General features: G+C 44.6%; 2 protein-coding genes across 4 annotated transcripts; one reads left to right on the forward strand and one right to left on the reverse strand.

Annotated features, from left to right (window-relative positions):
* Positions 1–84: 84 nt before the first annotated feature.
* Positions 85–6,830, reverse strand: LOC112277173 (two-component response regulator-like PRR37). Of its 3 annotated transcripts, none has more exons than XM_024509227.3 (9): positions 6,259–6,830; positions 5,121–5,939; positions 4,522–4,683; positions 4,189–4,322; positions 3,744–3,929; positions 3,488–3,593; positions 2,856–3,312; positions 1,663–2,653; positions 85–1,400 (listed from the first exon to the last, which is right to left on the reverse strand). In XM_024509227.3, exons 2-9 carry the CDS (start codon positions 5,743–5,745, stop codon positions 1,296–1,298), a joined length of 2,766 nt encoding a protein of 921 aa, XP_024364995.2. In that variant the 5' UTR covers positions 5,746–5,939; positions 6,259–6,830; the 3' UTR covers positions 85–1,295. The 3 variants fall into 3 exon arrangements, with proteins under 3 accessions (XP_024364995.2, XP_090103997.1, XP_024364996.2); XM_090247871.1 differs by having other exon boundaries at positions 6,406–6,724; XM_024509228.3 differs by having other exon boundaries at positions 5,155–5,939; positions 6,259–6,670.
* A 1,506-nt stretch (positions 6,831–8,336) lies between these two features.
* On the forward strand, positions 8,337–12,440 carry LOC112277613 (shewanella-like protein phosphatase 1). The gene is made up of 9 exons (XM_024510157.3): positions 8,337–9,098; positions 9,249–9,349; positions 9,503–9,616; positions 9,784–10,002; positions 10,226–10,361; positions 10,718–10,893; positions 11,348–11,436; positions 11,781–11,850; positions 12,106–12,440. The coding sequence occupies exons 1-9, from the start codon at positions 8,570–8,572 to the stop codon at positions 12,232–12,234; spliced, it is 1,563 nt and encodes a 520-aa protein (XP_024365925.1). The 5' UTR covers positions 8,337–8,569; the 3' UTR covers positions 12,235–12,440.
* Positions 12,441–14,851: the final 2,411 nt, after the last annotated feature.

The raw sequence follows: 14,851 nt of genomic DNA on the forward strand, positions 1-14,851 counted from the left end.
TATCTACTCTGAACAATCATTAAGTACCTTCCAAAAGAACATTTTAAAGTTAAATTCTTCTTCCATCCTATCCGTCTGAGTCAATAATTTGAATTATGTGATTTTAAAATTTCAATCAGGAATTTACATAGTCTTGTGCTTCCTAGGGCGAATATAATGCCCATTGTGTAGAGATCTTATGACAAGGTTTGCCATAGATCCTCGATAATCAGCTTACCGATGGTAATTACTGCAAATAATAATTTTTACAACTTCGACGCATTCGCATTCCTAAGCCCTGTCACACGTTTGGCTGTCGGTGTTCATTATCTCTTACCTTCATCCAACTCCACTGGATTCCAGTATACGCAATATAAAGTACAAAAACTTCGACCCGCAAATTCACTCCTACTCTGCTCCGTCAATTACGCCCAACATGTGCACACCTCAAGGCTACATACATAACTCGAATGGCTCATTTGCTAAGCTCTCTCACCCGAGATGAAGGTGCTGCAACTGCACTCTCGTCCTGTTGCAATACAACTCCAAAAGCTTCCACAAGCTGAATACGCATACTGTGTAAATCGCGCCGATTTCACGGCATGGAAGTCCTGCGAAAATCAACTCGACTTCTTCCCTTCTTGGTTAAAAACTCGATGACTGAACTCCAGGTCGCGCAGAGTATCCAGTACCTCCGCACGTTTCACATCTCCGTGCCAAATGATCTCAGAGGCCACTGAGCGTCGATTCCTTCCTGAGGGCAATCTATCCGTCTGCGCTGGCTCCACACCCCCCTTGCTTCTTTCTCTCCACATTCTCAACGCTGCGATGCAACACTTCGCACCCACCTACGCTTTGAGCGCAGTCCCTGTTGCCCGACCATCTCGAAAAACTAGCCTCCTATTGAAGCTCACAACTCACTTCACATCACATGAGTTGTACTCTTCTCTCACATAACCAAAACGGTGACTCTGCAGCTCGGCTGCAAACCGCAACCCTTCATTCCATTCTCTTCGCCATACAATGCGGATTCCAAAAAAATAGAGCCACCATCACTCCCCTCATCAAGGATTGCGATGCACTGGGATTGTTCAAGAATTCCCTCCATTCATCTTCCAAAATGAACACCATTCTACTAAACAGAGGAACTAGAAGCCTCGCGCGTACAACGTCAGAATCCAACAGCATGAATGGCAAACACAGATCCCAGCCACTCGACCCCAAGTGACGGTCCCCACCCTAAGCTGGGATGGGAGTCCACTGGAAAGGTGAGAAAATAAACAGACACAACCAAAACCAATGAAATGAAACATATTCTACTCTGCATCGCCGGCAGACGGATCATGTGCCGCTTGCCGCACAAACTGTCCACGTACTCGCGGTCTTTGTTCCGCAAGCTTTTTCCTGCTTTGATAGCGCACCTGAATACAACACATCACCACAGCTTTATCGTCAGTGCACCATCCCACCGCAATACCTCTCCTACCTACCACACATCCTCTTTTCTCACCACATACACTCGCTCCATGGTGCCCGTCAGATGCGACCGCGGCCCAAATGCAACTCGCCTGAACCTGAACCGCCAAACAACCAAGCTGCCGATACTCCGGTATATTCCATGTGCCAACGTCCATCCAACTCATCACCACACGGAATCTCAAGAAAAGGCATGCAAAGCCGTACCTTCTTCTCAAAGCACCGCTCCTTTCTCTTCTGCCTGAACTTGTTCAAGGCAGCCTCTCGTCTGGCAAAACGTATCTGTTCCGTGCACAACCCGTTGCCCCCGCTCACCCCATCCATTGCTGGATCCGTCCCACCCACTCCATTATTCCCGCTGTTGGCGTTCGCCATCGGGGTCACGCCAAGTCCGTTCTGTCCATTGTTCACGCCGGTATTGCTTCCCGAAGCGCTTCCGTTCATGGACCCGTTCCCGTTCCCCGTGCTTCCGTACCCGTTTCTGCTCCCGCTTTGACCATCCACCCCGGTCGACCCACACCGTGGAGCCCCCGACATGGGAGTGATCACCGACTGTTGTTGCTCGTCTTGCACTCCTGCAGTTCCAGATGGTTGCCCGCCGTCCCCGTGGTGGTGGTGGTGGTGATGGTGGTGGTGATGCTGATTGCCTTGGTGGTGGTGAGTGTGTTGGTGGCTCGGTCCAGCTTGGGAGTGATGCCCAGAACAGGGATTCTGTTCTTGAAATGCGGGTGTTTGACTGTATACGTCCACCCTCTCTCCCATGTGTCGGGCCGACGCCGCCATCCACGCGCCCGCGTGCGCATAATACATCGGGTGCATGGCCGGACCATACGCTCCACCCATGCCGTCGTAAGCCAGCATCCCAGGCGGTGGGATTGGGATCGCTATCGGCATTCCAGGTGCTATCATTGCCTCCTCCGCGCTCTGCCTTGCACTGCCGTACCCATCCGCTCCGCCGCCGTCCTGCCCTCCCGCTGCTTCCGCGCTCTGGGGATGCAGAGGAGGGGGCGTCGTTCCCTCCGCGCTCCCTTTCGACGACCCACAACGCTCCATTCCCATCCCCAGACGAAGAGATCCTCCGGACGTGCCGCCAGACATGCCGTACACTCCGTATCCACCAGACATCGGATACCCGCCCACAGGAAGTGAACTCCCGGGCTGGTGACATTGTTGTATGATGGTTCCTCCGCTGCCATACCTGAAACGGGTTGCCACAACACAGTGCAATACCCGTCACTTCAAAGCGTCCAGAACAAACAAACACAAACACCTCCCGCTCATGCAATCCACCAAGCTCTCACCATCGGCCAAGCTCAATATCGCACTTCACTAACTGCACACCCAGCAATGCCCAAAACTACAGCTCTCATCAGTGCAACCATAATGTGTCTGAACTGCACCTAGAGAAGGCCGACCCTCCGGAGTGCCGCAGGGGTTGACGCTCTTCTGTATCTCCATCGTTGTCCACGGCCGATCGAGGCCGTTTCAAACTCAACTCCAGCATAAAACCGGAGTCTGACCCGGAGTGGTCTTTCGGACTGCTCCTCCCCCGCTGATCCAGTTCTCCGTCATCGTTCTCACTCCCTTCAGCTTGCTCTGCACCCTGCGTCTGTGGCTGACAAGCTATACCATTTATCAGGTCCACGGCCTTCGGAGAAGACTCCTCGGCAGTTCCATCTTTTCCGCTGGTTGATGGACTCTCACCGTTGTCTTCGCCGGGTGATGGCCCTGCATCTTGCATCACGCATGCATCATCCTCGTCTTGCTGTCGCCCAACATCCGGCTGCTGATCAAGCTTTGCGGTATCACAAGTAGACCGACGAGTTGCCATCTCCAAGTCATGCCCCATCTCTTCATCTGCCACACATACCACATGTAAGCATCCCAGAATCCTCACACTTCCTGAAACACGCCTGGACATCCATTACCACCGCGCCAGGTTATCCCAAATATTTCATCCCCACATCCCGTCCCTCGTCAGCTATGCAACAGGTGACCCTTGACACTAGTCAGTCCTAACCCCGCAACTTACCCAGGTTGGCACCCATCCCTTGAGAAGTCGCTTGCCCCTCCTCGTCTCCATCTGCAGCTGCCGGTGCTGCGTTGTTTCTCGGCACCTGTACGGGTTGCATACAAGCCTGCATCCATTACTCTCAAAGTCAGATAATCCTCTTGCACACAACCAGTTATGGAGACTCGCTATCCGCAAACCAACCGTGTCTAAAAGACAATCAATATCCTCAGCGACGACAACGGCACGCGTGCATTCACATCACGGCTTCACTTACTTGATTGCCACTGCCATTGTCACTCCCACCCTGAGCATTCAGCCGGCTGCTCCCATTGTCATTCCCATCGCTGCTGCCGTTCCCATCATTGCTTCCACTGGGATTGTCATCCGCCTCAACTCCACGACTCTGAGGCCTGGCTACTTCGCCAGTCTGGCTGCCACTCCCACTTCTGCTTCCACTCGACTGTTCCAATCCACAGATCACAAGTCACGCACCGTGTGTACACTCTATGCCGCCCTAAACAACGTTCCTCTCAGCACACCATCATTCGCGGTGTCACACAATCCTCTACAATTACGATATTAATGCACATCGTGGGGTACCATCAGCATGGTTTCCACAACCAACTTCCGGGCCAATGCAGAGGCAAGTACCACATGCTGCGAAGTAGGTCATTCTGCCGCACTGAATGGTACTGTAAGCAGACAAAAGCATCACTTACGCTGCGGCACTTCCTCCACACGTGTTGCCATAGATTCCTCAACTCGTTCTTCCTCACGGGTTTCACGAGATAGTCGCACGCTCCTTTCGAGATGCAGCGGAACACAATGTCCAGGCTGTCGTAGGACGACATGACTGCATCCAACATATAGCTCAGTTCACCTGTACGCATGCGAACATCTCGAGAGAAACATCAAACCCACTCTCGTGGCCGAGACACAACGCGCCCGGGCTGGCATGCGAAACTATGAGATACTGGGTGACATGAGCTTTCTCAACCTCCGCTGACGCGCTGTGCAGCATCTTGCTGAGGTGAAAGGGGATTGAGACTTACTGACAATAGGAACTCTCTTGCAAGCCTCCCGTTTCATCATCTTCGACAGAAGCCCAACTCCGGACAGACATGGCATCACCACGTCCGTCAACACCAAGTCGAAATTGCTGTTCGCGTCTTCCAGCATACCCCAAGCAATCGACCCATTCGCAACCGCAGTGACTGGGACAGGCACAAACCTTCCAGTTCAGGTCTAGGTTCCACATTCAAAAGCAACGACAACATGGTAAACTTTGGACACTTCCGACCAGCGAAGTGCGGCTCAATTCGCCTCTACATCGGTCCTGGCTTCGAAATACTCACTCAACAACAATCTTTACGAGACAGGCAACCGTTTAATGTCTGCTACAAGGACAGCACTACACTGGAATCATCCGATATCATGTTCTATGCATAAGTTACAATTTGATATAACAAACAAACACATCGTCAACTCATGAATTCACTAGAGATTCAGAGTGATTCTCAACAACAAACGTTTTTAATTAAACGAGTCCATCGATATATGAAATCATTTGATCAGTTCTCTTTTCTAGTATTTTAAATAACTCACGCACACACACACACACATGTCGACTGGAATCAGGAAGAATAACGACCTTCACAATCACAATTACGAAGTAGAGCTCCCACCACGTGCCTTGTTGCGTCATCATCCTCCACCAGTAAAACATTCAAACTCCGTTGCAGCAAGAAGCTTTCCCAGCCACCTCCACCCTGAGTTTTTGTTATCAAATCACCCCCATGCTGCTGCTGCTCTTTCATCCGAGCTATTCCCTGTGACCTCGCCTTGTCGCGCGCAACAGCAGCCACAGCGTCTCCTTCTTCATAGTGATCTTCGGCGCTATCGTCTCTGCGTCCATCGTCGTCCGACTCCGATGTTCGCAGCACGTCGTTCCCTGGGAACTGGTGATCCAACTCTCTCCTTATCTGCTCTGCAATGTCCTTAAGATCTTCCCGTGTCTTCAGAACAGAAACTGCTGAACGGCCGGCCACGTTGCGCCCCTTCTCCAGCCTCGCGCCGTTCTCACTGTCCTCTGCGACTTTACTACCAACCTGCTCTCTACCCCTATCTACTTCCTTGTGCGCCTTGTACCCACCCTTAATCCTCCATTCTGCACCCACCGGAGCTTCCACATTGAGCTCAGCGCATGCGGTCCCCCCAGCCAACAGCGGCCGTAGAGGCCTCGACTCCGGCTCAGCCTTACACGAATCCCCAGTCATAAAGTGAACTCCACTCCTCCTACACCTGCTGTTTGGTTACACGGCCCTCCACCTGCTCCTCCACAAGCTCTACCCTTCAGATCCCTGCCCAACGCTCAATCTATATCTCGGAACTCCGGGGGGTCTCCGTCGCAGTTCGCAAGACATTCGCTACGACTCGTGACGAAATCGTATGACCTCTTGGCCACTCTCAACTGTTCACACAACCATGTCCACACGGCACCTCCATGTTAACACTTCATGCCACACTTGCTCTACACATATACCATCGTGCATATACTCATTATCATACAACGGCGCCTCAACACAGGTCGTACAACTCTATAAGATGCTCCAGACATGTCAAATGGTTCACGCATGCTTCATTTGGTCTACAGCCGCAGCGTCCACGAGTTCCAGATACATAAGTCACACAAGCGACGCAATCTCGGGCCTCAACTTTGAAGATCACATCCCAGGATACATATAGATGCACGAAAAGCTCGACTTGAAACATCAGATGGTCGTTCTGACCTGTGCCCCGCCAGCAAAACACTCGCTCACCGCTCCCACTTCTTCGAAATTACAAAGATACCCACTCGGAAATCGTGAATCACACCATCGTGCTACGGAAATGCTATCATATTTGGCTTTGGGAATCAAAGGCCCAAGACAGCATACCTCACAGAAGCACCGACGAATGCAGTTCACAGTTAATCAAACAACATGGACATATGAAAAATTAGATACACATCAGCGAACACGAGCGGGCTCTCCACCAAACACGCATACACCCTTCTCGCGCTGATCACTAAAACAGCTGTCCCAAAGTGCGGCAACACCCCGAGCCGCACAGACAGCGTCGAATTATGCCCTGCCCGACACCACTTTCGCTGCTTCGGACAGAATCTGAAACGGAGGACCTCAGCGCAACAAACGGATACCGTGCGGCACACTCAAATCTCAACCGATTCGACCCTTGGTTTCGACGATGCTACAGTCAGCTGAGCACAAGCACGCGAGAGAGCATCACACTGCAACGACGAGAAAACCTAATCACATACGACAAACGGAATGTTGTGCAAGAGAGCGCGGCTGTGGCGGCAATGCGGGGAGCAGGGGGCAGTGCAGGCAGGACCACAGAAACGGGCGAGGGCGGATGGAAGCGGTTATAGGATGTGATCACGTGGCACGCTGGAGTGCGCAAATTTGATTGTGATCCTATAGCCGCATCCATAGGGAGGAGCAGATACAGATTTACCCCCAGTCGCCTAAATCCGCCCTCGAGGTAGCGAAATATCTGCCCCCCGGCCCTCGGCTCCTGAGAGCCCAGCAAATGATTTGCCCAGCTGGCCCCGCTGGGACACGCTGGGCCAATGGAGCTGGTTCCCTTCGGGTCCGCGCTGGCTCTCGTTCTGCCCCCTCGCCCCCTTTCTTTTTCAGCCAACGTCAGATGCCCCCATCGCTGGTAATTGGGTCCTTGACTGGATGAACTATCCGATGAACAAACAGAGAGAAATTCAGGCGTTTTATCATTCATCATCCCTTTCCCTTCACCCCCTGGGCAGCTTGCTAACCTGCCTTGGCCATTGCTTCGGATTTGGTTGTGATGAGGATATGGCGTATCTTTTTAATGAGCGTTTTGTCTCTTGTTTAATGTGCTTTTTGGCTTTGAAGACTTACTTTGAACATGGAAATGAGATTGTTTGCAGTTTGAATGTGGGTCTTTCCATTTCATAATCCTTACCACCCGAATTCTTCTACAAAATCACACACACATTCTAAGATATCCAGTTTGAGTACTATCCCTCCAACCAGATTTTCAGCGGTGTACACATCTATTAACTCGATGGTATATGGTGAAGAGCATTTTCGAATAGTTCATTCTGGTGGTAAAAATATTGAAATGAAATTTATTGACATGACTTGGAGAGACTTGATGTTCACGAACACACTTACAAAATTTCTGCTCTAGAATATCTTGCCATATTTTTTCAGAGTAAGATTTTTTTTACAAGACGTGCTGAATAGGAAAAAATGTTGAGGACATGCACCCATCATCAGCTTTGTAAGTGCGGTTTCCATGCGGGTTGTTGAACAACATGAAATTTATTGTGTTCTCAGAAAAATAACATATGTTGTTTTGGATTTGTTGTTGGTTTTTAGTACATAGTGATTGCAAGCAGACAAGGTATTCTATATGTTAACGAATATGTTAACATTGATTAAAAAAATTAAGGTGTAGATCTGGGGTTGAAGATTGTGTATCGATAAACTGTGTTGAAAAAAGATCATACTGACACGGTTTTCTGGATTAATCTTAAATATATAAAGATCGGGTAGAGGCAATGATCCCGAGAGCTCAATTTATATTTCAGGTCAAGGAATTACCATAGTTTCTTCAAAAGTCATCTTTTAGCACATGGTAAACTAGTGGACTCTCATAGGTAAGAAGAAGAAGACGAAACGGAGGTGGAAGAAGACGACGAGAAGGAGAGCGACGCAGAAGATGGCAACGAAAAGGAGAAATACGAAAGGACACGATGTGGAAATGCAAATCATAGAACGGGAAATAGAAACGGAGGCACGGAAAAGCGGAGTGATGCGGAAATGCTCAGATTGTGAAGAAGGTGTGGGTACCACCATCGTCGCCATGGATGTCACAGAGAGGAAGCACCCAACCCCCCGCCCACAGCTTCGATCTACACTGCAGAGAGTTTGACAGGGACGATCGATCGATGGACCCAGCCCCGCTGCTTTTCCCCAAGCCCTTTCCGCACGCTTCGTCACTTGTTCGCAGGGGCGGCTCTTTTGGGCACGACCTCGCAGAATCGGAGAACCATCCATGAGGGTGGGTCGTCATGTGGTTGGAGCACCGCGTGATGGCGAGTTCGGCTGGACAGTGCCTCTGCTGCTGCATCTGCTGACTTTCATGGCAGGCATGGCATCTTCAGCCATCGCGACGCCGCCCAGTTGCTCGGGGTTGTCGGCTTCTGGCGCTGGGGGACGAGGATCGGGTTGCTTCCAGGAGGAAGTAGTTTGGTCGCAAGCGAAGTTGCAATGTCGGCTGGATTGCGGGAGCACTAGCGCTGTTCGAAGTGGTGTTGGGATCGGAGCCCAATTCTTCCTGAAATGTAGCAGAGATTTTTTTCCCGTGTCCAGCTTGGACAATGGTGGTGGGCGAGCCGGTCGTGTGGTGGATAGTGTAGCAGTAGCGTGCGCTGCTTTTGAGAGGAGCGGAGGAAATGGGGCACAGAGTGACCACGAGTTGGGGGAGAAAAGCTCCGGAGAAGAGTCTGCTTTGGCTATTCAATTCGAGGGTGGTCAGGATCCGCCTACCATAGTGTACGCTCCCAATCGAAGGATAGTTTCGAGTGAGATGGTTTTTTCTCTTTTAATTATTTCTTTTTCTTCTTATTCTTTTTACGAACTTCCAAAATGATGATGTTTCTGGTGAAATGCTTCTTGGGTTTGTTGCCGGCAGCCTGTGATTGAGAACAAAGAAACATGAGGGTTGGATGCAGTTGGTGATTTGCATGGAGATTTTGAGAGAGCACAGGAGGCTCTGGAGCTTGCTGGAGTTTTGAGTAAAGATGGAAAACATCGGTGGACTGGAGGCACTACGGTAGCTGAATTTCTTTCCAAACCTATTTGTTTTCAAAATTAGGCTTTTTCTGTGCCGTGATTTGATCAAACGCTAAATTAGGAGTCTTGGGCAATGCTGATTTGCTCTTTGAAGTCTTTTCGACGACGAACTTATGGACTTTAGTGGCCGCAGATTTTGGTGCAAATTGGCGATGTGCTTGATAGAGGAGAGGATGAGATCGCCATCTTGTCTCTTTTAGCATTGCTGGGCAGGGAAGCCCGCAGCAAGGGTGGGGCTGTCTTTCAGGTTCATTTTAATTGCTTATTCATTGATTTATCCGTAAAGCCACATTATCCTATCATATTTTTACTTGAATCATATTAACGTTACTTGATATGAAGAGCCCTCTTTGAGTCCGAGTTATGACTGCTTTTGCCAATTCTGAGTCGTTCTTGGTCGGACTTTACTTGCAGTTACTTGGCAATCATGAGGCGATGAACGTAGCTGGTGATTTCCGATACGTTGCTCCTGGTGGCTTTTTAGAAGCAGAGGTATTTGCGGAATACTGCGAAGAAGATCATGGTGGAAATTGGGATGCAGCTTTTGAGGTTTGGCATGAAGCTCGTCAAAAATTCAAGAAACGCCAAGGAGTCGAATTTTCTGGCTGGTTACCTATGTTTAATCCCATCAAAGTAAAGTGAATGAATCTTCAATTTCATCTTTTCCAGGGAAACTACAGTTTATTTCAGAATGTGTTCATAGTTTTAGTGGGTTGCACTCAGATTTGCAAACGCGACTATTTTAACCACGACAATTTATTTTTTGTTGAAACAATGTATTCGGCTTTTCTGTAAATAGTAGTTCACTATCATGTCATCAGTGAAGGAGTGACGCGTCTTTCGCTAACATGCGCAGATGCAAAATGCAGTCACGGTAAGAACGAAACTTTTGTCTCCGGGAGGACCATTGGCAACGCACTTGGCTACTCATGGGGTCGTACTGAAAGTGAACGATTGGCTCTTCGCGCACGGAGGTGTACTGCCTTACCATGGTGAGCAATGCTGATGTAATCATAGTTGTGTGTGTCTTTATATTTTTATTTGTTCAGGAGCACCATCAAGTATCATACAGATCTGGTGTCGAAATTTCGATTTAGGCTTTACATTCATAGTGACACCTCTTCCTTCGTTCCTTTAGTCATGATCAGTGTGCAAGCCATGTTCTTCTGTCATTGTGGCATCTGACTAAGTCTTTGTAGAGTCACTTGTATTGGATGCACTGAAGGTCTTGAATGAGCACGGTCTACGTCGTACAAAATTTGATTTTTCAGTATTTGATGGGTCATGAGAGCTGCTTTCCAATGGCTTCATTTTCTGATTGTTTCTGGTTGTTTCTGGTTGTTTGTAGTGGACTATGGATTGGAGAGAATGAATCGGGAAGTAAGCTTGTGGATACAGAAGGAAAATAATAGGTTGGGACAACCCGCTCATATGCCTTTTGTTGCCGTCAAAGGTTACGACAGTGTAGTGTGGAGCAGGTTGTACTCTAAGGAGAACTTTGATAGACCTCAAGAGAGAATTCAGGTATCCAATCTTGTGCTCGGTGCTCGGTGCTCGGCAATATTGCAGTGCTTTCTGTTATTTTTGTGATTTTTTATTGGTATTTTTCTGGATTTGGGAGCTCAAACATTGGGTTGGCGAGATTTTCTGAAATAGGTGTATATGCCCTGTTCTTGTTTGAACTGCTGGAACTATATGTGCATGATATTTTCAAACCAATGTTCCTACCAACTTGCTGAAAGTTCTGGCTACAAATTGAACTAGTACCCTTTGAAATCCAGAAAATCTCCATTGGATTCTTCACTTTCTCAAACTTATGCAGAGTTTTCGAACTGACAATCTGCCTGTTTTTTAAGTAGCAACTGGTCCAATCATTTTTGCTTTTCTAATGGACAAACCTGAGTGTGGCACTGATTATCTCGGAAATCTTTACTTAGGGCTCATTATGAACATTGCTTCATTGTTTTTCGTAATTCAGGCATGTGGAACACTAGCAGCAGCATTGTCTGCAACTAATTCGCGAGGCCTAGTTGTCGGTCACACTCCACAAACAATTGGTGGCAACAGGTATTCTCAAATCTCCCATCTTGTGAATATAGATCATGTTTGTTCTTAAAAAAATCCAGTACTTGCAGTTGTTAACATGCAATACATACTTAATTATGAGTTCTCAAGTACAGGCGATTACTGAAGTATCTCTTAAGAACCTATTATTGCTTTCAAAAGTGTTCGTAAATGATGCACTAGAGTGGCTCGCATTTGTCGGGTGTCTTGAAATAAGAAGACCTTTGAACTTCAGCACATTCTCTTGTTCTTGTTTTCGTTTCCTCTTTACTGCACCGGCATTGATTGATTTACGAATTCTTGAACATTGATTGAATTACTGGTGTTATTCTTGTTTGCATATGTAGCAAATGCGATGGACGTGTTTGGCGAATAGACGTTGGCATGTCTAGTGGAGTCCTACATGCTCTTCCCGAGGTAAAGTGATTGCTTCTTCCCTTTTACTAGCTGTATGTAGCACGTTTTCCTGCTCATAGCAATGGCAATGAACCTCGAAGCAAGTTAAATTGCTGAGGTAGTGACCAAGGATTCCACTTAAATGCTCAAATGCAATGTTTGTAAATTAATGGTTGATAGAATTAACTGGGTCGATTTTTGTACGGTTGAGGAACCTATTACCAGCTTTAAACATATTCTTCTAACAGATTCATAAATGGAACTTTCTCAATGTAGGTTCTAGAAATTGTTGATGACAAAGTGAGGATTTTGTGCGCGAGGGAGGAGTTCCACCCGAATGGGGAAGAGCCTTCAGAAGTATCACGATGGGAAGGCAAGATGAAAATGCACGATCATAGAACCTGATGCATTTTCGTTAATTTTCAAGCAAACAAAGCTCGTGGTTGCATCAAAGGCCTCTGTTAGCAAGCCCCTTACTCATTAAATCACAGGTTTTAGGGTTTAGGGGATGCCCCATCGGAGTAGTGCATGGGAATGAAATTCCTGATGTTATGGAACATTTTGTATCATACAATGATGTGTAATAGAGTTTTTATTTTTGTTTTTTGTTTTGTTGCGTCTTTTCTTTTGGTTATTAATTCTATTTAGTTCATTCAGGATCAGCCATACCAGCTCTCCCCGAAGCAAAACCACGTATCTCCTTTTCAAAGCCGTGGTTGTCGGTATTGAGACTTCGCCTGTGTAACTCTAATCACCTTAATAAAACTCGAAACCCGAAGCTGTGAGCAGTTGTGGTTTTACTGTTATTTCATCTTTTTTCCAGTACGTGCCTTGCATGTGAGATCAGTGAGAATGCTAAGTGTGGATAAGATCACATTCAGCTTCCATGCAGCTGGCTTTGATTTTGCACTTGCTATTCATGACATCTCTGTGTACTCAAGCTCTACAGTGGTATACTACTCACTTCCACCAGTTTGCAGGTAATGATCTTGGAGGCTTCCAAATGCACTGTTGTTTTACAATAAAACTTTTGGATAAAGTGAATCTGAACTTCTAACGTTCCATTCTCTTGAGTGTGTATACATATGGGAAAGATTAAATCAACACTTTGTAATGTTAAATTGTCCCAAAGCCCCCCTTAGTTGCAGTAAACAGCCCAAGGAGATTGATTTTCTAACCAAGGAGGTTAGGATCTTGTTGTCACTTTTGTTTCAAAATTTGGGCATGAAATATGTGTTCTAAATCATATTAGTGTATGCCAAACAAGCAATCAGTGGGAATTTTTTTTGAGTGCGATTGTCCATTGACTTCACAACTTTTTTTCTTTTTCCAAACCCAAGAAGTAGTTACACAGATTGAATCATTGGAATAAAGTGGGTAGATAAAAGATTTAGGTGGGTTGATTTATCATTCCCTTAAAAATATGTGTGTGTATATATATAGATATGTATATGATATTCTCCTTCTTAATTAATATCATCTATTGTAACAAATAATATTAATTATTAGAGGTTATTAAATACCAAAGGTGGTGCACTTAAGGTAGGACAAAAATATATTCTTGCTGGGCCATACAATCAAGGTTAGTCACTTTTGATGTTGTGACCATGTTGTTTCCGCAACCACATGACCTTCCTTTCTCCAATCTTGTATAGCCAAGTGGCTCTACTGACCATGCGACTTTTGTTAATTACCTAGACTAATTAATAAACTATTATAAAAATTAATTAATTCATAGAACTTAGAGGTCAATAATTATTTACCATGGAATAAATTTAGTTCTCAAGATTTTAGTTAATTATAGAGATTGTTGGTTTTTGGAAGATTAATTAATGGAGAAAGCACACTATTTATATAAATATAAATATATATATATATATATATGCAATGTGGTTTTTGTTATAGTGCAAGGTTTATTCATCATGCAACTGTAATATTTAAGTTTTAAAAGAAAAAATAGTAATATATTTAAAAATTTACATGAATGTTGTAGTAAAATTTAATTATATTAGCTATATAGTAATTTTTTTATTTTTTATTCAGTTCGAATACACATTATTAATTACTCAATATATCTATATCTATATATTTTTATATCATAATATAATCATCTAAGAATTCTAATATTAATATGTCTTTAGTTTTTATTAAAAAAAAAATCAACTAATATTTTTATTAATAAAATATTTATTAAATATATATATATATATATATATATATATATTTCGAATTATTAACTTTATTGCCATATTTTCATATTTGATATTAAATTAGTTTAGAAAGACATTGAAAGAGTTTAAATTGAATTTTATAAATTGTTAAGTAGATATCTTTGTTTAATTGCATAAAAATCCTTGTACCATATATACAATCATAAAATATAATTTTTTTATTTTTTATTTTAAATAACATTTAAAAAATATAAAACATAAAACCAATAAATAATGATAGTAACAAAACACAATATTTTGTATTCTATAAGTCCAAAAATTAATTTGGAAAATATTTGCAAAGATAAAAGAATTGAAGTTTGAGATAATATGGAGCCATGGAATATAGATAAATAAGGGTATTAAAAATTTAATTAAATTAATAAATATAAAAAAAATTATATTTAAAGAATCACAATTTAAAATCAAAACTAGTTATTTTTTGCAAAGGTGTGTATGCAAAAATATGTGGCACATGGGGTGTTTATACATTAAAATGGAGGTATCTACCTAGTGATTCTCTAATTTTATCACAATAGTGACAATAATTTATATTACTTATACAATTTTAAAGAATTTGAACTTGTTCTTAAACAATGTTGAATGTTTAAGGAAGTCGTTATACTTGAGCAACAAGGTGAGAGGTTGCAATTTTTTAATCTTTTCATTGGTTGAAGTTAAAATAAATTACTAAGTTGGATTTATAATTAGAAAAATTAATCTTTATGTCCTCAAAAGAAAAGATAAAGTAGAATATTTATTTTTAACTTTTTTTATTTTTTTAATTTTTCTAAATGGCATAAATAGTGTTG

This window comes from Physcomitrium patens, chromosome 25, assembly GCF_059467195.1.
Source record: "Physcomitrium patens ecotype Gransden chromosome 25, ASM5946719v1, whole genome shotgun sequence".
NCBI lineage: Eukaryota > Viridiplantae > Streptophyta > Bryopsida > Funariales > Funariaceae > Physcomitrium > Physcomitrium patens.

Excerpts from the sequence above, each read along its gene's own strand:
- LOC112277173 (XM_024509227.3), bottom strand. The coding sequence starts at position 5,745 with ATGACTGGGGATTCGTGTAAGGCTGAGCCGGAGTCGAGGCCTCTACGG. Across the intron at positions 4,684-5,120 it reads TCGTAATTGTGATTGTGAAG|TCACTGCGGTTGCGAATGGG; the intron begins GTCGTTATTCTT and ends TGCCTGTCCCAG. Across the intron at positions 2,654-2,855 it reads GGAGGGTCGGCCTTCTCTAG|GTATGGCAGCGGAGGAACCA; the intron begins GTGCAGTTCAGA and ends AACCCGTTTCAG.
- LOC112277613 (XM_024510157.3), top strand. The coding sequence starts at position 8,570 with ATGAGGGTGGGTCGTCATGTGGTTGGAGCACCGCGTGATGGCGAGTTC. Across the intron at positions 10,003-10,225 it reads CTATGTTTAATCCCATCAAA|ATGCAAAATGCAGTCACGGT; the intron begins GTAAAGTGAATG and ends TAACATGCGCAG. Across the intron at positions 10,894-11,347 it reads GACCTCAAGAGAGAATTCAG|GCATGTGGAACACTAGCAGC; the intron begins GTATCCAATCTT and ends TTCGTAATTCAG.